Source organism: Camellia sinensis, chromosome 4 (assembly GCF_055761805.1).
Source record: "Camellia sinensis isolate YWXY chromosome 4, ASM5576180v1, whole genome shotgun sequence".
NCBI classification, from domain to species: domain Eukaryota; kingdom Viridiplantae; phylum Streptophyta; class Magnoliopsida; order Ericales; family Theaceae; genus Camellia; species Camellia sinensis.
In genome coordinates, this window is record NC_138964.1 from 41,236,720 (window position 1) to 41,261,868 (window position 25,149).

The following is a 25,149-nucleotide window of genomic DNA, read 5'->3' on the forward strand; positions in this document are numbered from 1 at the left end:
ATATAATTCTTGTTATCTTTATTTTTCTTTCAATTAGGAGATGTTTTTTTTTTTTCTTTTTTTGAGAACAATTGGGAGATGGTTGCGTGGAGAATAAAATCATTGGATAATATTCTCGTACATTACATACAGTTATTTGTATGGAGGGTTTGAATATCTTGTTTCATGTTCATAATTTGATATATCTGATTAATCTATTGCTTTTCGATTTTTTCTTTCCAACTTAGCACATCACACCATTGGAAAGCAAGTGCTACGCATGCGTAAGATGGAGAAAAAAAAAAAAAAATCATAAATCAATTCGATCCAAACCAATTTAATTTTCTCAGTGTATAATTCTGTTTTAATTTTTAAAATAGCCGTTGGTTAACAAATTTTTTTATATGCAAAAACTTAATAAGCTTAATGAAAGAAAATTATGATAATGCACAACCCTCATATAAATTATTTAGAGTAATAATATACATAATTTCCTTCTTTACTTCCACAATAACACAAAAATTAGCTTCATAAAAATGGTTGAGTTTTTTTTTTTTCCAAAAAATAATTAAAAAAAATTAGAAATGAATTTAACAAAAAAATATTTTTTAATCATCAAAAATTATTTTCATCTCCAAAAAAAAAAATGAAATCATACAAAAATAATGAAATTTTTTTAAAAAAATTTTGTAACAAATTAATTTTTTAAAAAATAAAAGATAAATTACAAATACAATTATTGAGATTTGCTTAAAATACGGATTGACCCATGTGATTTAAAAAATTGCAAGTATCCTTTTGTTAGAATTTTTTATTTAATAAAATTAACTGAAAACAATGTAAATTTTAATTGATTTTACATATAATAATAAAATTACTTGAATTATTAATTAAAATAAAATTTTGATATCATTAAACATTATTAATTGACAATTTATTAATAAAAGAAGTGATTTGTTATAAAATTAGAAATTTTAAAGAGCGGAATATAATTTTTAAAATTACAGGAGAAAATTCGCAATTTAAACAAATCTTAGGAGATTTATTTATAATATATCCAAAAACATTAAATTATTAATACTTAACAAATGTTTAGATTAGCTTCATACAAAGAGGAATACTACAAACCTAGAATAATGTACTTAGAAACATTAACAGATCGATGCCTCTGGAAAAAATGAGTCTTCTTTTCATTCTTTTCTTCTCCAATTTTCCAAAGTTCATTTCACCTTTTTACAGATCTTGGAAAATCTAGCTTGGTTGTTTAGCTCCATTTCAATAAAGTCATTGAGAAATACCTCCTCTCTAGTCTCTACCTTCAAATTCGATACCCAGGATTTTTGCTGTTTCGTTGTCCTCCCTGTTTCTCCTATTACAATTACAAATGGCCCAACTTTTAGCTTGCAAAATCCACAAATTTGTGGTGTGGAACTTGTCTCAACTAGAACTCTACCCCGATCGAGATCCTCCCGGGATGATGTTCTGTCATCAATCTCAATAAGTTGTCCCCGATTATTTGCAATCTTATGGAAAGTGCTAGGATTATGATAAGGGGACTCACGTGTATAGGTCTTAATAGATGGATTTATTGTCTAACAGGTTATATGATAATTAATTGTATTTTTTATCAAATATTATTAAAAAATGTCATTAATTGTTAATTTTCAGTAACACTTTGAAAATTTTGTTATAAAATGTCACTAATTATAAGTTTTAGTGATAGTTTAAAAAAATTGTCACAAAAAGCATCACTGATTTTTAAAAAAATTGTCACAGTACAACGGTAGTTCATATCCAAGGCTTGTGTTCCCATCGTGGCAAAGTCCGTAACCGGTTAGCCTTATGGCACGCTTTTCCAAGCGAGCCTCCAGAAAACTGCTCAGGAATAGCAAATGGAAAACACTATGACTTAGGCGCACCAATGCAAATGTAAATGCAAAGAAACACATAAGTGTAGATAAAACAAAATATCATGAGTTCCAGTCAAGTTCTCTAAATCCCCAACAGAGTCGCCAGAAACTGTAGCTCAATTTTTTCGCGCCCCTTTCGGAGAGCTCGAATTGGTCCTACAGTTTGGACTCCTGTTACAGTTTTGAATCTAATCTCACAAAGTGCAATGTGAAATTGATAAACACCAAAGAGTCCAATCCGACAAATCTTTTGGAAAATTGATTTTGAATCAAATATTGCCAAAACTGGACTGCTTTGCCAGATTACAGAGTCGCCACCTAAATATTTTATTTTTGAAAAATTTAGGAAACCCTGACACGTGCCAAAGGGCACGTGTCCGTCATCATCAAAGTTGCCTCGGCTCAGGAACTTGGGTACGAGAGGGGAAGGTCTTGAAATGAGCACCCTTGCTTGCCCGATCAAAAGATTGGCCTTTACTAACCATGATATGCTGTTTTATAAGCCTCATGCATTCTTGTTCTGGTTATTAGCTAACTTTACTATGTGATGCACACAAGCAAGTATAGACTAAAATCGCAAGAATTAGAACAAATTCAATTCATGTTTGTTTTCGAAATTGGTTTGAAATTGTCACCCTCAAGTGGGCTAAAACGCAGATTTGCTATCAAATATGACGGACTTAAAACATGATTTGCCACTTCGCAAAGTGGGCTTAAAACTCACACTTGTTGAATTGTTCCAATTCAAGCAACAAAGCCTTCATCCACAGGCATTCATACAGTTTAGCACGTAAGCACATAGCCTTATGGCAAGCACGTGAAACATGGCAACATGGAAATCACACTTATGCAAGCATGCTAAAGTGTAAAAGCTTACCGAGTACTCCAAGCCAAAACAAAAACTAGTTAGAAACAATGCATGACCCTAACTATGTTAAGATGCCTAATGCAACATATGCAATAATGCAATAAAATAGGCTCGGCTACCTAATCATGGTATATGACGCAACTTGAACAACATGCTTTTAAACACGTATTTAAAGAAGTGAATTGAAATAGCAATGCAGTTTGAATGATGCGTCAAGCCTCGGTGCATGCAAGACAAACGAATGGATGCAAACATGTAAGCATAAGGTATGCTAATTGAAAATGATCCTAAACTAACCAACGAAAGCGGTTAAACAAAAGGGAGAAAGACGCGGGGTTGGAAGACATGCACACACACACGCACACTTATTACAACATTGTGCCCTTGCGAAGGTGGGTCCAAATAAATAAGAGCTAAGCTAATCTAAGCTAAGCTAATCAAACCAATCTAATTAAACTAATTAGACTAATTATTAGAAAACAAAATAAAGAAATAGCTAAGCTAAGCTACTTAATTATTACAACACTTAACTAATTAGCAAACTAATTAATTAAATTACAAAGCCAATGTACATAAACCAATCATGCGAAATAACTAAACCACACTGCCACAACTCTGCTTCGAGAAGTGGAGGATGCATGCACTTGATTTTCGCCCAGAAAAGCCCTTCGATTTTGCTCTTGAGAGGCTCTGTTTGCAAGGTTGAGTACACTTCAAAACCTTTCTACTTCACCTTACCAAAAACTTTTTGAGGATTGCACCAGGGGTCCGTCGGCCATGGTAGGTTACTGCCGGCCCTTTGCCGGCCAAAAATGTGTCTTATCGGCCAAGAGTAACCCACTCCCGGCCACCAATGAGCCACTGCCGGCCACTGGTGTTCTGAGTTACCACACTGCAATAGAGCACAAATAGAGGAAAATAAAGGATTTTCCAGGGGTTATTTGTACTATGCCTCTCCTTATCATCTCAAAATCTCAAAGAAGTAGCACTCTTGGATCCAAAATCACCAATCAAGCAATTTTATTGCATGATGGCCAAAGATCCAAGTTGCATAATTTCAATGAATGAACAAATATAACTCAAATGACCATCACCCTATCATGCATGATCAAGGGTGATGGAGACCAAGGAGATTGGCTCATTTCATCACTTTGAGTATGAAATGCTCTAATCTTCCTCATGTTCAATATAACGCTCGATTGAACACATGCAATGCAACACGACATGCTTATCTTGCTCAAGTTTTACTTGTTACTTTTGTTTACTCATTTTAATTACCTATCCATTCTTTAACAGGTTAAGCCCAAGGTGAGTGTTCTCTAATGGAAAGAGGGCTGAAACCACAAGTACCTTGAGCATAAAAGAGGCCTCATGCTGTTGGTAATGAACTCCTGAAGGAATTAAACCATTAGGCATGAGGGTCTCAATTCCACAGTCAAGCCAACAAGAGGCTCAAAGCCACTTTCAAAACAAATGAAAGAGTGAAGCATAGAGGGAGACTGTAGAGATTTCAGTGCTAAAATGGCATGCAAAATGGTACTACAACATGCAAGCAACCCATGCAAACCGTGTTTAAAAGCCAAAAGCACCAGACTAGTGAAGATCACTACACCATAGGTGTGCAATACAAAGCTCACAAGGTACAAACACTTCAAAACAGTCCTAAAACAGCCTAAGAGGAGTCCTAAAACATGCTTGAAGTAAGCTAAAAATAGCTAGAATAAAAGGCCAACACATAGCACAAGCTAAACTATTAAGCACAATTGCACTACAAGCATACAAAACAAGCCTCAAGGGACCAAACCAGCTCAAAAAAGAGCTTAAACATGCCAAAATAATAGCAAAAACATGCTAAGATTAAGGTACAAAATGCTAGAAAATCATGCTTACATGTTAGGCTATCTAGGCTTGCAAACAAGACACAAGGAGGGGAGGCTACCCCCTCCCATTTTGGACCTCAAAACCTAGTTTTTACCACTGAAAATCCCTTGAAATTCAGTGGTTAAAAGGGCCAAAAAAGTTGTTTTAGAAAGCCTTCAAAGATGGCACAATAACTTAATAATCAAGCAACAAGAAGGGTGGACTACCCCTAACTCCAATCAAACCTCAAACCACCATTTTAGACCATAAAAATAGAGATTTTCAAAGGTCAAAACCAGCCTCAAAACAGTATGCAAAGATGGCAAAACAAGTATTTAAAATAAGCTTAAAACACAAGTGTTCTACCTCTTGAAGACAAGATGCAATTTAGGCACCAAAATCAAGCCAAACCAAGCCAATATCCTCTTCTAGAGCTCAAATAGGACCTCAAACAACCTCAACTCAATGGTGATCAAGTTTGATCAAGGGCTTATATGCAAGAGTGTAGAGAATTTAGGCTATAAGGCACAAAATATTTAGAGAGAGAGAATTCTAGAGAGAGAAATTTTTTTGTCAAAAATGGGGTGTCTACAGCAAGCAACTAAGTGAGTGTGAGTGTGAGTAGAGTGAGAGTATTGTCTCCTCCTCCATTGTTGTAATCTTTGTATTTCTCTCCATATAGTGAAATCCGCTGCCCGTGGACGAAGGCGACTTGCTGAATCACGTAGATCTTTGTGTGTTCTTGCTTGTGTGTTTGTGTGTGATTGTTTTCTGCCTCCTAGGCACGACACTGGAAATTGTCAAGTGGTACATGCACAAGACTTGTGTGGATGTCCAATTTGATTCTAAACTACCTAGCATGATTTTAAGCCACATAAAGTACTTGGTTGATGAAAATGCTATTATACTTCATCATAATACTGTTACAACTACTACTGAAGTTAATGAACTGAATGATGAAGAAAGGGACACAGATTTAGTTCAGAGAGTTTTTTGCAAAAAAAAAAAAAAATGTTTGTTTGACACATTGCAAGAGAAATGTGCTACCATCTTTGGGACTCGAATACTTGTCAAAGTAGTTGTACTAACTCCACCTATGGAGATGAAGATGACGGGCAAGCATAGTTCTAAATATCGGCCGGTACGGTACGTACGTACCTGCCGATTCGTACCGGAAAATCATAGCACCGATTCGGATATTCACCGATGTACCGGTGAGAATGAAATTCACAGCCGTAGCGTCCGAGTCCCGGTACGTAACAACGTGAATCCGATATATGCACCGATACGGGCCGATACAGTCTCTGTTTTTGTTGTTGTTGTGTCGCGGCTCTATTTTTCTTCTTGATGTGCTCTGTTTCTGTTTCTGGGTTTTTTTTTTTTTTTTCCGTCAATCTAAAGCTGAAGTTGCCTGGGTTTGGCGGGATTCTACAACTTCCAGTCAAGATTGAGAGAGAGAGAGAGAGAGAGAGATAGAGAGAGAGAGGTGGTTGTATTATGGTATGGAAGTATGAGATTGAAGTGGATATACATGGAGGTGCATTGGGAGTCTGAGTTGAGATGGGTAAGAAGAGAGAGTTACTTGGGTACATGGAGGTGCATGGGTTTATGGTGGATTTGTAGATTCAAATGTTTAAGTTTTTTTTTTTTTTTTTTTTTCTTATTCTTCTATTTATTTGTTTATAGTATGATATAAAAGAGAAAGTTACTTGGATATTACATGGATATTACTTGCAGTGAAGAAGCCAAGGACAAGGCTTTTTTTTTTCTTCTTCTTCTATTAATTTGTTTTGGAGGTGGTGTGGCTACACCTGTTTATACACCTGCACCTCTATTTATATTAATATATATATTTATTTTTTTCTCAGTACAAGAAAAAATAAATATTCAAATCAATTTTTTTATTAAAAGTTTAACATATGTCAAAAATAAATACAAATCATTTAGTTGAAAATGAGTTAAAAATGTTCCTACATAACGAAATTTTGATTGAAATGTAACAAATTAAAGTTAAAAGAGTCAAAAAAATGCATAAAATTTGGTTTTAGAGGGATTGCTAATGATTTTTAAAATTTTACGGTTACGGCACCTGATTCTCGATACATACCGGCCGATACTACCGATACCGATACTTCGCGATCGATATCGTTACGTTAGCCGATACCGCGAATTAGAACTATGCGGGAAAGCTAGTATTAAGGACACATGCAGAAATCTGTCACATTACATGATGTATCTACTCCTCACTTAGCCTTCAATGTTGCCTGTTGATGTACGGAGAGTTTTTGGCTCAGACGATCATAGATCAAGGGATCACAGGTTCTATTACATCAACATGCTCCAATTGGTTCTCAAGAATAAAAATGTGCATAATGTAAGTGAAGCTTGCCGAGCATTGGAAGAGAGAGACACGCGACCAAGTTCATCTTTTAATTTGACCACGGTAATAATAGAGGCAATTTGTTTTGCATTAGAGTTGAAGGAAAAGAAAATGGAAGATAGATGGAAATTACTTAGAACGATGTAGTCGAGTATCATATGTTATGCAGCAATGAAGGCTCAGACAAATGACCATCTTCAACTCCTCAGAAAAGGCGGTGACCTTCTGAATTTGGTTTGGTATTCTCTCCCCCAAATAGTTCAAGCTGGGGACGACCTCAGGAGAGAGAGAGAAAAAAAAAAAAAAAAAATCTCCAACACTACTCTTCAAAAATAATAATAACAAAAAAAAGATCCTACAAATCTCCAACATTACTCTTCCGAGAATCAACTGAAATGAATTAAATTGGCAATATTTGCTCTTTATAATTCTTGTTATCTTTATTTTTCTTTCAATTAGGAGATGTTTTTTTTTTTCTTTTTTTGAGAACAATTGGGAGATGGTTGGGTGGAGAACAAAATCATTGGATAATATTCTCGTACATTACATACAGTTATTTGTATGGAGGGTTTGAATATCTTGTTTCATGTTCATAATTTGATATATCTGATTAATCTATTGCTTTTCGATTTTTTCTTTCCAACTTAGCACATCTCACCATTGGAAAGCAAGTGCTACGCATGCGTAAGATGGAGAAAAAAAAAAACAAAAAAACAAAAATCATAAATCAATTCGATCCAAACCAATTTAATTTTCTCAGTGTATAATTCTTTTTTAATTCTTGAAATAGCCGTTGATTAACAAATTTTTTAATGTGCAAAAACTTAGTAAGTTTGATGAAAGAAAATAATGATAATGCACAACCCTCATATAAATTATTTAGAGTAATAATATACATAATTTCCTTCTTTACTTCAACAATGACACAAAAATTAGCTTCATAAAAATGGTTGAGTTTTTTTTTTTTTTTTCCAAAAAATAATTAAAAAAAAATAGAAATGAATTTAACAAAAAAATATTTTTTTAATCATCAAAAATTATTTTCATCTCCAAAAAAAAAAATGAAATCATACAAAAATAATGAATTTTTTTTTAAAATTTTTGTAACAAATTAATTTTTTAAAAAATAAAAGATAAATTACAAATACAATTCTTGAGATTTGCTTAAAATACGGATTGACCCATGTGATTTAAAAAATTGCAAGTATCCTTTTGTTAGAATTTTTTATTTAATAAAATTAACTGAAAAAAATGTAAATTTTAATTGATTTGACATACAATAATAAAATTACTTGAATTATTAATTAAAATAAAATTTTGATATCATTAAACATTATTAATAGACGATTTATTAATAAAAGAAGTGATTTGTTATAAAATTAGAAATTTTAAAGAGCGGAATATAATTTCTAAAATTACAGGAGAAAATTCACAATTTAAACAAATCTTAGGAGATTTATTTATAATTTATCCAAAAACATTAAATTATTAATACTTAACAAATGTTTAGATTAGCTTCATACAAAGAGGAATACTACAAACCTAGAATAATGTACTTAGAAACATTAACAAATCATGCCTCTGGAAAAAATGAGTCTTCTTTTCATTCTTTTCTTCTCCAATTTTCCAAAGTTCATTTCACCTTTTTACAAATCTTGGAAAATCTAGCTTGGTTGTTTAGCTCCATTTCAATAAAGTCATTGAGAAATACCTCCTCTCTAGTCTCTACCTTCAAATTCGATACCCAGGATTTTTGCTGTTTCTCCTATTACAATTACAAATGGCCCAACTTTTAGTTTGCAAAATCCACAAATTTGTGGTGCAGAACTTGTCTCAACTAGAACTCTACCCTGATCGAGATCCTTCCGGGATGGTTACTTGCAATCTTACAGAAAGTGCTAGGATTTTGATAAGGAGACTCACGTGTATAGGTCTTAATAGATGGATTTATTGTCTAACAAGTTATATGATAATTAATTGTATTTTTTTATCAAATATTATTTAAAAATGTCATTAATTGTTAATTTTCAGTAACACTTTGAAAATTTTGTTACAAAATGTCACTAATTATAAGTTTTAGCGATAGTTTAAAAAAATTGTCACAAAAAACATCACTGATTTTTAATTTTCAATGACAGTTTGAAAAATTAATCACAGAAAAACGTCACTAATTGTAAGTTTTAGCGACAATATATAAAAATCATGACGCAAAAAAAAAAAAGTTAGTAATTACCAATTTTTAATGATATGCAAAAAATCTTTACAAAAAATTATTTTTAGCGACAATTTTATTAGGACATGATTTCAATAAGACTTGATGGAAATTAAGTCAAACTATTAAGATATATTGACAATTTTGCCTTATTGATGCACAACTCATCATATAAATTATTTAGAAAATACAAGGTTTCGGAGTAATAATATACATAATCTCCTTTCTTACTTCAACAATAACACAAAAATTAGCTTCATAAAAATGGTTGAGCTTTTTCAAAAATAATAATTTAAAAAAAAAATTAGAAATCAGTTTAACAAAAATAATTTTTTTTTATCATAAAAAATTATTTTCATTTAAAAAACATCATATAAAAATAATAATTATTTTTTAACTTTTTTAAATAAAAAATAAATTATTAATACTTAACAAATGTTTAGATTAGCTTCATAAACATGGCGTTGGTGTTTTTTCATGAGCAATGTGTTGGGTATACCTCCTTATTGGAGTGTGGAACCCAATTGGTTTAGTAAAAGAGTTTCAATTTAACTTGATTTAGGTATAATATATTTTTATATATTATATTTGAGGAGACCCAATCCAATTGGAAAACAACTAAGGTTTGATAATAAACCTTAGATTCACAATATAACTTTCGGGTGTATTATTTTTCCAAGTGACACACTACGGCAGCCACATGGATTCAGGAGCCAAACATTGATTCTTGGGGGCATAAGTTCAATTGATGGTTCATTGTTGCTGTGCATCATTGGTTAGTAGGTGTTGATTTGGTTCGTTATTTTGGGTCTTCTTCAACTTTGGTTCTGAAGATTTTGGTTCATCTATTTGGTGAGGTCTTTCCTCTTTGTTTATTTGTGATTATTTGGAATTCACCCAGGGTGATTTTGTGAGACCATTAGTGTCTCGTTTGTAATTGTTTGGAACTTATTTGGTTGATAGTGGAATCGGATTTCGATCCCGTGGACGTACCTCACATTAAGGGAACCACGTAAAAATTCTTGTGTTGCCTTTGATTTAATTTTTCTGCATTAGTTTTTATTCCCATTGATTGATTTACTTGTGGGGAATCATCGATTTTCCCTAACAACTGGTATCAGAGCTTACGGTTTATTTGGGTCTATTTATTTGTGTAAATCAATGGAGGGGAATGTGGGTCGTATGTCTAGCTTCAATGGAAGCAATTGGGTAACTTGGAAAACTAAAATGGAGGACCTATTATTTTGTAAAGATTTATATGGACCCATTGAGGGTGATTCTGGCAAACCCGAGGGTATGAAAGATGATGAATGGAATAGGCTTAATCGAAAAGCCGTTGGTGTTATCCGTCAATGGATTGATGACAGTGTGTTTCATCATGTCGCTACTGAAACTTCAGCACATGATTTATGGAAAAAATTAGAGGGTCTTTATGATAGGAAATCAGCCACAAATAAAGTTTTTCTGTTTCGTAAGTTGGTTAATTTAAAATATAAAGAAGGCAGCCCTATTCCGGAACATCTGAATGAAATAAAGAGTATTGTTAACCAACTTGCTTCTATGAAAATTTTTTTTGATGATGAGTTGCAGGCTTTGATGCTACTGAGTTCTTTGCCCGAAAGTTGGGAGACTTTGGTTGTGACGGTTAGTAATTCGGCACCTGATGGAGTTGTCACAATGGGCCAAGTTACTAGTAGCCTGTTGAATGAAGAAACTAGAAGAAAATCAGCGGGTTCCTCTCATTCGGAAGCATTCGTTGTGAGAGGCCGAAGCAAAACAAGGGGGAGGAGTAAGACTCCTCATGGTCGTGATCAAAGCCGTGACAAATCAAAAGATGGTTCTTTTTCAAAGAAAGACGTTGAGTGTTATTATTGCCATGAGAAAGGGCACATGAAGCGAGAATGCCGAAAGCTCAAGAATAAGGAGAAAATGCGTGACAAAAGTGTGGACAAGAAGCAAGAAGACACAACGGCAGTTACTACCAATACTGATCTCATGGTCGTTTGTGAAGATGATTGTATCAATTTTGTGGGCCAAGAGAGCAATTGGGTGATTGATTCTGGTGCTTCTTTTCATGTGACTTCTCGAGTTGATTTCTTCACTACTTACACTGCAGGAGATTATGGTTCTGTTCGAATGGGTAATGAAGGTTTGTCCAAGATTATCGGCATGGGTGATGTTTGCTTGGAAACAAATCTGGGCTGCAAGTTGTTGCTTAAAGATGTGAGGCATGTTCCCGACATTCGCCTCAATTTGATCTCTACTGGGAAGCTCACAAAGGGATCTTTGGTGGTGGCTAAGTGTAAGAAGACTCATACACTTTATTCGATGCAAGGAAAAATTTGTAAAGGTGTTGTCAATGCACTTCAAGATGATACTTCTACCGAATTGTGGCACAAACGGCTTGGCCACATGAGTGAAAAGGGGCTGCAAGTATTGTTCAAGAAAGAGCTTCTACCCGGTTTGAAAGGTACACATCTTAAAACTTGTGTTCATTGTTTGGCGGGTAAACAACATAGAGTTTCTTTTCATAAAAATGTTGTTTCTAGAAAAGAAAATGTTTTGGAGCTGATTCATTCTGATGTTTGTGGTCCTTTAAAAGTTAGAACACATAGTGGTGCACTTTATTTTGTTACTTTCATTGATGATTATTCAAGGAAAGTTTGGGCTTTTCTACTAAAAACTAAAGATCAAGTTCTAGAAGTATTTAAGCATTTTCAGGCTATGGTTGAAAGAGAAACAGGGCAGAAATTGAAGTGCATCCGATCAGACAATGGTGGTGAATACATTGGGCCATTTGATGAGTATTGTCGCAGCCAAGGTATTCGGCACCAAAAGACAGTTAAGAAGACTCCTCAACAAAATGGGGTTGCCGAGAGGATGAACCGCACCATTGTGGAAAGAACAAGGTGTTTGTTTTCACAAGCTAAATTGCCAAGATCCTTTTGGGGTGAGGCATTGAAGACAGCGGTTGATGTGATCAATTTGTCACCTTCCTATCCTTTGAATGGTGATGTTCCAGAAAGAGTTTGGACCGGTAAAGATGTATCTTATGAGCACTTGAGAGTGTTTGGTTGCCGAGCTTTTGTTCACATTCCAAAAGATGAGAGGTCCAAGCTTGATAGCAAGTCAAGACAATGTATTTTTCTTGGCTATGGGCGTGATGAATTTGGGTATAGATTATGGGATCCAGTCGACAAGAAAGTCATTCGAAGCCGTGATGTTGTGTTTCTTGAAGACCAAACAATTGAAGACTTTGGCAAAGGTGATCAACCGGAGCCAAAAACTAGTGATCTCATTGACATGGATCCATCTCCTTCATCTTCAGTTGATGATGAAAACGGGGGAGATGTGCAGCCACCTATTGAAGATATAGAGGATGATGCTAATTCTAATGAAGCTGAGCCAGAAATTGAGGAAGAGTATCCAACTCAAGAACCACCACCACAACTTGAGTTGAGGAAATCTACAAGGGACCGACAACCTTCAAGAAAGTATCCTCCCAATGAATTTGTGTTGATTTCTGATCAAGGGGAGCCGGAGAGCTACCAAGAAGCAATTGAGCATGTAAAGAAAGGTGATTGGAAAAAGGCCATGGAAGAGGAGATGAATTCCTTAGTTGAAAATCACACTTATGATTTAGTGAAGTTGCCTAAAGGGAGGAAAATTCTGAAAAATAAGTGGGTCTTCAAATTGAAGAATGATGGCAAGAATCTGAGGTACAAGGCACGCCTTGTTGTGAAAGGCTTTGGGCAAAAGAAAGGTATTGATTTTGATGAAATTTTCTCACCGGTTGTAAAGATGTCTTCTATTCGGGTTGTACTTGGCATGGCTGCAAGTATGAACCTTGAAGTTGAGCAACTTGATGTGAAGACTGCATTTCTGCATGGTGATCTTGAAGAAGAAATTTACATGGAGCAACCGGAAGGCTTTGTGGAAAAAGGGAAAGAGAAATTTGTTTGCAAATTGAAGAAAAGTTTGTATGGTCTCAAGCAAGCCCCGCGGCAATGGTACAAAAAATTTGACTCTTTCATGATGAATAATGGTTTTTCTAAAACCACTTCGGACCATTGTGTGTTTGTGAAAAATTTTCCAGATGGTAAATTTATTATTCTTTTGCTTTATGTTGATGACATATTAATTGTGGGTCAAGATTCTACCATGATAAACAGGTTGAAATTGGAGTTGAGTAAGTCTTTTGCTATGAAAGATTTGGGACCGGCAAAGCAAATTCTTGGTATGAAAATTGTTCGTGATCGCAAAGAGGGGCTGATTTGGTTGTCTCAAGAAAGCTACATTGAGAAAGTTCTTGAGAGGTTCAATATGGATAAAGCGAAGCCGGTTGGTTGTCCACTTGCGGGTCACTTCAAGCTTTGTTCGAATCAATGTCCTATAAGTGAGAAAGACAAAGCTAGATGATGAAGGCTTCAACAACAAATTTGGTGATGGAATATGGAAGCTTGCAAAGAAGAGTTATGGTTAAAGAAATTTTTGCAAGAATTGGGTTTGAAGCAAGAAAAGTATGTGCTTTATTGTGATAGTCAAAGTGCTATTCACTTGAGTAAAAATTCTACTTTTCATTCGAGATCGAAACACATTGATGTGAGATACCATTGGATTCGTGATGTGTTAGATTCGAAATTGTTGCAACTCGAAAAGGTTCACACAGATGATAATATTTCAGATATGTTGACAAAGACTTTGTCGAGGGACAAACATTTGAAGTGTCGAACTTTGGCGGGTATGGTTGATCTCTCCACCTAAGTCGGTAGGGGGAGAATTGTTGGGTATACCTCCTTATTGGAGTGTGGAACCCAATTGGTTTAGTAAAAGAGTTTCAATTTAACTTGATTTAGGTATAATATATTTTTATATATTATATTTGAGGAGACCCAATCCAATTGGAAAACAACTAAGGTTTGATAATAAACCTTAGATTCACAATATAACTTTCGGGTGTATTATTTTTCCAAGTGACACACTACGGCAGCCACATGGATTCAGGAGCCAAACATTGATTCTTGGGGGCATAAGTTCAATTGATGGTTCATTGTTGCTGTGCATCATTGGTTAGTAGGTGTTGATTTGGTTCGTTATTTTGGGTCTTCTTCAACTTTGGTTCTGAAGATTTTGGTTCATCTATTTGGTGAGGTCTTTCCTCTTTGTTTATTTGTGATTATTTGGAATTCACCCAGGGTGATTTTGTGAGACCATTAGTGTCTCGTTTGTAATTGTTTGGAACTTATTTGGTTGATAGTGGAATCGGATTTCGATCCCGTGGACGTACCTCACATTAAGGGAACCACGTAAAAATTCTTGTGTTGCCTTTGATTTAATTTTTCTGCATTAATTTTTATTCCCATTGATTGATTTACTTGTGGGGAATCATCGATTTTAGCTACAGATATAAAAAATTTGACACAACAATTAAATGGGTGTGAGATAGAGTGTTTGTATTTAAGATTTCTAGTAATTTTTTTTTATTATTATACATAGATCCCATGAAAATAATAGAAAATTGTTATTTTTCAATGGTGGGATCAATGGAGTCCAGATCGTCTGCTGTCATTAACTTTTTAAAGTTTTTCCTAATGGCATGGATTTTTGCATAATAATTTTTAATTTGTATGCGAATCAATCAACGATGATGAAGACATTATTACTGCTATGTGAAATGTGTATAAATTTATGGATGATATTTTGGTGGTCTCTAGCTTTATTCTAGCCCATGTTTCATTCATTCATGGAATTAAGTTTGGTGGGTTGCTTTGGCTGCTTTGGAAACATTCAGTTTTGGCCTCTGTTATATTATTTTAGCTAACTTGATTTCCAATTTTTTGTACTGATTTTGTTCTTACAAAAAACAATAGAGTAATCAATTTGACATCATACAAAATACAAGATGGAGACAGGAAAAGAAAATAGAGATTGCTTTGGGTAGTTTGAACATTAATGCTGTTCAAATAAAAAAAAAAAAATTAGATATACTTTAAAGCTTAATGATTAACCAACCAATCACTCTCATGTGTAATTTGTCTCTCACTTATTCTCTAATTATTAATCAATCATTTTATTTACACATCATTAGAACTAGAAAATGGGTCTAAAAGTGAAATTGTATATCCTTCTCCTATTTTGAATCTGTGTGAAAAATATGGGCTTGACTTTAATCATTTATGGGTAAGAAAGTAGTTAGTTGACTTAGATTGTAGACTAAGTAGTCATAAGAGAGTACGCAAATGCCTAGTGAGATAAGCTCTCAGGTTTGAGTTAATAAAGAAACGTCGATTCATTATAATAATTTAATTGTATTAACTTACAAACATTTTATCATATGACTCAAAACTACAAAAAAAAATGCTAATTCTTTTTAGTTTCAGCCACTTATTTATTTATTTATCTCTAAATAATTAGGAATATTTTAATTGGCTAAAATCCATGCATCTTATTTGGAGGTCAAGGATTAAAGTTTTGTCGTTGGTAAGACTTGCACTCTCTTGGGCTATGCTTATGGCCTCCGATGTACCAAAAAAAAAAAAAAACTCTTCGTTCTAGTTTTTGTTTTTATATTAATAAATTATTTCTTAGGTGTATAATAATGTTGATTAAGTTGGATCCTTCTACAATATATCAGGTGTGTACTATATGCAAGTTATGATAATTAGAGGTATTGCCATAACTAAATCATTTAAAGCATAACTAAACGAAACATTATCATAACCAAGCATCACTTGAAGGCATAATCAAATATATTTCGGTTATAATCAAATTAATAATCATAATAGGTCACGATCAATACTATGATGAATCATAACTAGCACTAAAATAAGTTATAATGAAACACCACTTGACGAATAACCAAAGACTTCTTGGATCAAATCAAAATAACAATTACAATAGGTGACAACTAAGTCATAACTAATACCAAAATAAATTATAATCAAATCATAGGAAACACCACAATAAGTCATCGGAAAAAATTACAAAATCACAACTGAACATATAATACATCTCTTTTTCATAGTGTTTATTATAAAATTTCCAAATTTACTATTGCTTCATTTCTTTTCAAAGAAATTTGTTCTGAAAGAATCCATTTGATTAAATAATTTCCTTCAGTCTTGGCAATTATTCCATTCTACATTTGAAACAGCAATTGCAGAATGCATGAGGTCATATACTCTAGAATCCTATAAAATTTAATAATAATAGGTTCCAAATTCAATAAGCCTTCTGTTCATTTGTAAAATCCAGTAACCCGGCCCCGGTTTGCTCTACCCGTCCGGTTTTCTGCATCTAAAAAGTTCCCAGTTTAGGGCTAAATTAGTTTTGACCAAATCTCAGCCGCCTCCTCTCTCGATCTCGATCTCAATTCCTTTCCGTTTGGTCTCCCTTGAGCCGGCGACTTTGACGCTCTCTCCGACGGTGAAGCTCCAGCTCTCAGGTAGTTACTCGCTTTTACAGTCTACTTTTTTTCATATGGGTCTTGCTATATTTACTGTTTTTTTGTCCCCCTGCTTTGACAGTTCTTTCACTATTTTTGTCATCTTGATTCTTTTCTTGAGAGATATGATTCCAAAGAATACTTTGGACTTTTTCTTTTTGTGGGTTTGTCTCCATATAACACACGACCAAACCAAACCAGCAAATAAGGTCTTAAACAAATAAAAATAAGATATTTCACATTATTATTGTAAATTATAATTTTATATATTGTGAGTGGTATTTGAAAATTTTATTATTTTGTTTAATTTATCTAATTAGATTTTTATTTTTATTTTTATTTTTATTTTTATTTTTATTTTTTTTGTTATTTTTATACTTATATTTTTAAATATATATATATATATATATATTAATGTATTTATCATATTACTCAATTTTGATGGACTTGACGTTTAAATCAGTGATCCGAAACCCAATCTCTTTTCCGGTTGGATGACCGGTCCGCTTTGCACCATATTATCATTTATGTTCTTATTGCCTAACCCAATCTCTTTTCCGGTTGGATGACCGGTCCGATTTGCACCATATTATCATTTATGTTCTTATTGTTAGGCAATCGCAAGCTACTACTGAAAAGCTCTCACATTCATTGAAGCCACAATGCAAAAGACCAAAAAAAAAAAAAAAAATTCATTTTTTCTTTAATTTTTATTAACACTTAAAGTTTTACGTGTTAATCACAATATGTATTTGATATTGTCGCAGGAGTCACAAATCAAAATACAAAATACTGTATGTCAATTTTGATTCGTTGTTTTGTTATTTTTTTATTTATATTGTGTTAGCAATGTTGATTGTGAAATATATTTATTGAGGTCAACATATTTAGAGAGAGACATAAATTACGAATATTTTGTGTTTCAACATTGAATGAATCTTCTTACTTTGTCTTGTTTTGTTTACAAGATTTGGTTAACTAGTGTCTTAAAAAGTATTGGCTCATACTGTTAAAATTAAGGATGAATATTTTAATCTGATCCACGAATGTCCGTCTATATCAGCTTGAATGGGGCAGATTTTACCCATCTTGACACTTATGTGGGGTGGGGGTGGGGGTGGGGGTGGATTATATTTTAGTCACCCTCAATGGGGGCGGGGGCGGGTATCGCGTCCCCAATCCAAACCCGACCCAATATAATTAATAATAATATATGTATATATATATAATATAATTAGATATAAAAAAGAAATACTAAAAGTCTGTGGTTCTATTTAAATATAAATAAATAATAATCATAAAAGTCTCACTGTTTAAATATATGAAAATAAGGAAAGTTATTTAGTTTATTAAGGATTTAAATTGTTCTAAACTTTTTTAGCTATTTCAAATGTGGCCGGGTACCTGTGGGTATCGGGTATCCAAGAGGGCGGAGATAGGGTTGAAAAATTTCACTTGTAACGGTGGTGGGGCGGGGGCAGAGGTGGGGTTTGTCCGCCGGAGCGGGGGAATGGCAAATCCATCTCATGGCCATCCGTAGTTAAAATAATTATACATTCTTTATTGCACATAAACAATTATTTATGACTTGTAATTCAACTGTTATGTATGTAAAATTCAAAAATAATTAAGGGAAGTCTTAAAACGTATCATAACTTGATAGTTAAAAATCATACATACATATATAGATTTGTATATTAAAAATATTTTCATGTTCATTGACTCTAAAAATGGTGGGACGATGGGCATTCAAAAACTTTTTTCCTTTCACATTTGTCGACTCCTGAAACGGCGGGCTCGTGGACACCCAAAAACCTTTTCTCACATTCGTTCAGCAATAAGCTCAAAATAATGGAAGTGGGCACTTTGATTTCCCTCCCAGGTACCAATATAACACACATCTCATTTTCAAAATCCGACTCAACTATCTTGACTCATATGTTATTAACCCCCTACTAGCATTTCTAAGCTTCCAAGGGATTGTATTAATCATGGACCAAAATCATAATATGCAATATGATGCATGAATTTGTAAAAATAACAATTTACCTAAAGCTCATTTATTATATCAATGAAGATTAAACATAGCCAACAACATCCAATTTCTTTCATTACGTTATAAAATTTCATAACATCTCAAAATCATTATTCATACACCATTCCAATAAACATCAACCCAATTTCATTAATCAAGACCCAATTAAACAAAACTCCTCCTTTAAACCTGTGTTTGGTTAGGGGATTTAGAAAGAAATTTGGAAAGGAAAAGAGCAAAGATGTGTGAAGCTAGGTGAAATGTTAGTATCTTTTATTCACATTTTATCTACATTTTCCCTTCTATTTTCAAATCCCTTTCTAAATCCCCTAACTAAACATAGCGTAAAGAAAAAATCAAAACTAGGGTTTAACAAAATTTGGGGCTTTTCATTCATTTGCATTTTTAAAACAAATATTCATCATCAACAACCTTTATCATCAATAGTTATTCAAAATCTTTCAAAATTTTGGACAAAACCCCCTTTTTATGCATCAACATCTATTTAATCAAATACATTAATCTCATACATAAGTATAATTAAGAAATAACTGCATATACATCTCAAATCATAAATATACTAAGTAAAAAGTACCCCTACCTCAACAATGGAGACACGGAAGCAATACCCAAGAAGAACTCTTCATGAAAACACAATCCAATCGGTGAAAATCACAGTCTCTACGCAGGCTTCGATTTCTATAAAAGATCTAAACTTGATTCTTGGTGAGAAGAGAGATTTTTAGAGAGAGAAAGGGTTTTTCGGAGCTAGGGAGAAGAAGAGGAAAGAGGAAAAGAAAAGTGAGAAAAAAAAAAAGAGAGAAAAAAGCAACTTTTTAAGTTTGATTCGGGCAAACCGCTCGAGCGGTCTTTCTATCGTTTGAGTGGTGAACTCAAGCTCTCAGCATTTCGGTCTACAGAGCAAAGTACCGGTTGCCCCTTTTTCACTGCTTGAGCAGTAAAACCAACCTCTCGGTCACCCTAAAATAGATTGTCACATAGACTCAGTTCCTAAGGCACTCGTTGCACATCAGTCTTATTTTCATATGTAACTATTTAAGTAAATTCAATATTTCATTTATTTATGTTTACAATGTAAATGAGGAAATACTTCCATTAGGATTCAAAGAAAAATACAAAAAAATCAATATCCAATTAAATAAAAAAGTGGTTCCCCTATTTTAGTACAAAAATAATTTTTCAATTAAAATTTCTAAGTTTGATGTTGAAATAAAGGGGTTAATACTTTGTAGAAAAATCTTATAAAATCAAATTAGACTATTTAATATATAAGGAACAATTACTGCCACAGATTATTTTAAAAAAATATAAGCTTGTGTTTGGTTTAGTTTTGGAATTATGATTTGAGTGTGAAGTTGCGATTTGAGTATGGAATTGTGAGTTGAGTTTTGAAAGGAGAAAATTTGTTTGATTATCAGTTTTTAAGAGTTTTGAAAAGAGTTTTTGAATTTTGAATTTCGAATTTCGAAAAGAGTTTTGAGTTTTGAAAAAAGTTTTGAGTTGTATTTTGAGTTGCATTTTAAATTTTTTGGATTTATTTTTTAAACATATTAAAAAATGTTCAAGAATTTTTTTATTTTAAATATATAATTTTTATTCAGATATTTTAAGATTTTTTATTTTAAATATTTTATTTTATTTTGTAAATATTTTAGTTTTTTTAATTTTAATATTTTAAACTCAAAATACAACTTTACACTCAAATTGTAATCAAACACATAAGTCCAAATTCAATTCAAAAATTATTTTCAAAACTCATAACCAAACACATAACTCGCAACTCCACATTCTTTTCAAAACTGTAGACTCAAATCGTAACCAAACACATAACAAAAAAATAAAATATTTAAAAATATTTTTATAAAATAAAATAAAATATTTAAAATAAAAATTATATATTGAAAATGAAAATAATTTTTTTTCAAATTTTAATATTTAAAAAAATGCAGCACAAAAATATATGAAATATAGTGCACATTAAAATAAATAAATAAATATTTAAAATATAAAACATATATCCTAAAAAATAAAATTAAGAAAATTTTTAAATATTTAAAAAAAATAAATCCAAATTTTTTTAAAAGACAGCTCAAAACTCTTTTCAAAACTCATAACTAAACAAATTTTCTTTTTTCAAAACTCAAGGTAAGAGGAAGAAATCTCCACTTTTATGCACTGCTTTCCACACTCCAAACCAAAGAGAAATCTCCACTTTTATGCACTGCTTTCCAAAATCTTCTTGCTATCAAATATAACATATAACAAAGTTAAATAACATGCAAATCATTAAGAAAGTTCATACCTTAAGGTAGGAGAAAGAAGGAAGAAAACTCCAAAAAGTTAACGGTAGCAAAACGATAATTGCTCCGATTAGAACGAAACCCTCGACAAGCTCTACACTCTATCTCAAAGGAGCAAGGTGAGAAGATGACTCAAAATGAGTAGATCTAAAGATCTCAAAAAAGCAAGTTTGGAGGAAGAAAGTTGGTTTTGGTGTAGAGAGAGAGGAAAAGAAAAAGTGAAGAAAAAGTGTGTGAGAGTTCTATTTATAGTACTAGGTCAAAGTAGAGTATTCGCCCTTAAGTAAACCCAAGAATGAGTCAAAAATCCCCAAAAAAGTCAGGTCAAAATGTAGTTGGGAAATTTTTGAAAATTCTGCCAAGCATCGATACCAAGAGGAGGGGTGTCAACCCCAAGAAGTAGTGATGAAACACCAATGTTTGAAGCAAACAGGGTGTTGACACCTGAAAGCCCTAGTGTCGACATCAGAAACCAGTAGTAACACCAAGAACAAACAGGCAGGGCAATGTTGACACCCAGAAGAGGTGGTATCAACACCAAAAAACATAACCAACAAGAAATAAAAGGAGAACAGCAGGTGTCAATCCTCCAGGAGCTGAGTGTCGACACCAGAACAGTAATTCTAAGTTCCTAATAAACTTTCTAACAAAACCAAATGTGAACGAACAATTCTAACGAGTCTAAATCGAATTATACTCCTCTAAAACGAATATACAACAACTCAAAGATCCCTAAAACAAAATAAATGAAATTAAATACATTTTCCCAAATGTTTAAAGACCACAAGAATTATAGAAATATCATGAAATGCTTTATGAAGATTTTCTATTCGTTGATTAGTGTGTTTTGTTTTATTGTGTGTGTAATACAAATGTGAAGAATCTTCTTGAAATTTTTCATAATATTTCGTTCATGATATCTAGCATTTACTCATATACATACATATATATATATATATATATATTAATTACTTGTTAAATTGGGAACTAATCCCACCACCACCCACTTGCGGAAGTCCTAATTAAAGTCCGTGCAAAACCCTATATAGACTAGGCTCAAGAACTTATTTGCACCTAGGAGGTTTCAAACATGAGACATTAGAGGGAGCACATCCCAAAGTCTCACGCCTTGACTACCAAGCCAACTCGAACCGAACCACATTTTCATTATTCAGTTTGGTTGCAAATTTTATAGAACCGTAAGTAGTGGTTGGGTTTTGATTTATTTCAAAATCGAACCAAATCGTATAATTCTCAACTCTATTCTGAACAACAAATTGTCCAATCACAAAATAATTTATGCCATCTTCTATATCTTTTTTCCTCCTATTTTTTTGCAAAATTATGACTTCTTTCTATATGTTGATAAAGAAAAGAAGGGCGTGATGAGTCAAATTCCTGAATCATTGACAAAGCTATGGCAAGAGTGGGATGTTCGAGGGTTGGTTTTGCTTAGTCTCGCTTTACAAATGATTCTTTTCATGTTTGGCAAACGTAGAAAGTACACAATCTCAGTGTGGACCGGTGTCATTGTTTGGTTGGCCTACTTGATGGCCGATTTTGTGGCAACTCTGGCCCTTAGCAAGCTCTCTGACAAGCGCAATGCTAAGCCTAATGGTGGATTGGGGGCGATATGGGCACCCTTGCTTTTGCTGCACCTCGGTGGCCCAGATACTATAACAGCTTTTTCTGTGGAGGATAATAATTTGTGGTTGAGGCACTTCATAGGATTAGGTGTTCAAACTGTTGTGGCAGTTTATGTCATTATTTTTTCTTGGAGAAATTCCTTGCTTTCTTTTCTGTCAATTTTGGCATTCATGGCTGGAATTATTAAGTATGGAGAGAGAACATGGGTTCTCAAGTCAGTAAGTAATGATAAATCGGGACGCATTGTACCGATTTATGACCGTATCTCAATTCAATCAATTCATGATCCACATTTAGATAATTATTACGCTAGAGAGAAACAATATCTAAGTGCTTTACTGCTGGGCCTAAAATCGGTTAAGGAATTTAAGGGATATATGGAGGAATATGAACCTGATACGACAACGTTTATGATACACCATTGTGTGGGTGATGAAATATTGCTTTGGAAAGCATTGGAGGCTGAAATGGGGTTGATGTATGATTTGTGGTACACAAAGGCAGTGGTAACTTATACCAAGGTAGGATGCATTTTCCGCTCTATCAGCTTTGCTTGTACAGCGTGTGTGTTGGTAGGATACTTCTGGCTCACTTTTAGGAATCAACAACACTACTACTCCACGGTTGATATTGCCATCACAGGCGTGCTAGTGGTAGGAGCTCTAACTTTGGAGATTTATGCAGTGGCTCTATTATTGTTCTCTGAATGGACAATTCTTTGGCTAATTAAAAACAAACATCTCCAACTGGTGGCCCGATTGGGAAAAAGGTTTCCTTGGTTATTCCGAATGCTTGAAAAGAAAAGGTGGTCTAAAAAGGTGGGGCAATTTGATCTACTTGGTTTTTGCCTCAAAAAACAGTTCAAGCCTTTAATGACATTGACGACTTGGAGTAGGAGTAGACTTGAGTGGTTGGCTGGTATTCTGGACAATGTCAACTGGTACATGCACAAGACTTGTGTGAATGTCCAATCTGATTCTAAACTACCTAGCATGATTCTGAGACACATAAAGTACTTGGCTGATGAAAATGCTGTTATACTTCGTCATAATGCTGGTACAACTACTACTGAAGTTAATGAACTGAATGATGAAAAAGGGGACATGACATATTCAATTCGGATAGATTTTGACTCTAAAATTGTTGCTTGGCACATCGCAACTGAAATGTGCTACCATTGGGACTCGAATACTTGTCAAAGCAGTTGTACGAACTCCACCTCAGCAGACGGAGATGACGGGCAAGCTAGTATCAAGGAAACATGCAGAACTCTGTCACATTACATGATGTATCTTTTCGTCAATTGCCCTTCGATGTTGGGCATTCGTTTACGGAGCAGGCTTGGCGACCCAGACAATCACGGCTTAGACAGTGACAGGATCCAGTTGATCAATGGTCTCCAAGGGTTTCTCAAGAGTAAGAATGTGCATAATGTAAGGGAAGCTTGCCGAGCATTGGAAAGTAAAGAAGTAGAAGACCTTGATCCGATCTTATGGGAGGCACGCGGATTTGCATTAGAGTTGAAGGAAAAGAAAATGGAAGAGAGATGGGAAATACTTAGTACAATGTGGTTGACTATGATATGTTATGCAGCAATGAAGGCTCAGAAAGATAACCATCTTCAACTCCTCAGGCAAGGCGGTGACCTTCTCACTTTGATTTGGTTCTCTCTCCCCCAAATAGTTCAACCCGGCGATGACAATCATTTTGATGACCATCAGTTTAATAGTGGCTTTTATCGTGGTGACAATTATTTTGAAGGTATTATCGCAATAGAGAGAAATTTAATCAAAAAACTGGCAGTGTTATTCCGTGATAGCATTATATTACCACAAGAAAGCATTACTCCGCCAAGAAGCAACTGAAACGGATTAAATTGGCGATATTTGCTCTTTGTAATTCTTCTTATTAAACAAATTATACGTATGCAATGTAATAATGTAAAATAGTAATTCATCTTTTATCTTTATTTTTCTTTCAATTGGGAGAATAAAATCATTAGATAATATTCTCATACATTACACACAGTTATTTAGATGGAGGGTTTGAATCTCTTGTTTCTTGTTCATAATTTGTTATATCTGATTAATCCTTCAAATTACAAAAATTACTTTTCGATTTTTTCATTCCAAGTCAGCACATCCCACCATGGGGATAGGAATATTTGGAGTAGGGGATACTTCGGCGGAGCTACCCATGCGATGGAATTTCTATTGTTTTGGTGGGAACTTGTGTATAATCAAAAAATCACCAACACCAAATAACAGGTAATTCGTGTATTTTAAGTGGTTTATTTGCAGTTTATTTTTTATTTTTTTAAAAAAATAATTTGTTAAAATAAATTCAAAAAAATCATTATTTTTTTATGGTTCAAAAATATATATATTTTTAAAAATAATTTCTAATTTTTTTTTTAAAAAAAAAACCCATTTTTATGACGCTAATTTTTGTGTTATTGTTGAAGTAAGAAAGGAAATTATGTATATTATTACT

General features: G+C 33.5%; 1 protein-coding gene across 4 annotated transcripts in view; it reads left to right on the top strand.

The window, feature by feature from the left end:
* LOC145824600 (uncharacterized) overlaps nt 1-24,654 on the top strand; it is a 150,406-nt gene extending 125,752 nt beyond the window's left edge. For 2 of the 4 annotated variants that reach the window (XM_082924677.1, XM_082924678.1), the window contains exon 3: nt 22,381-24,654. In XM_082924677.1, the coding sequence (XP_082780803.1) occupies nt 22,395-24,521 (2,127 nt within the window). In that variant the 5' untranslated portion in view covers nt 22,381-22,394 and the 3' untranslated portion in view covers nt 24,522-24,654. Of the gene's footprint in view, nt 1-15,795; nt 16,654-17,420; nt 17,719-22,380 lie in introns of those variants that run through there. The other 2 variants (XM_082924676.1, XR_014366394.1) reach the window with 2 other exon arrangements.
* Nucleotides 24,655-25,149: the final 495 nt, after the last annotated feature.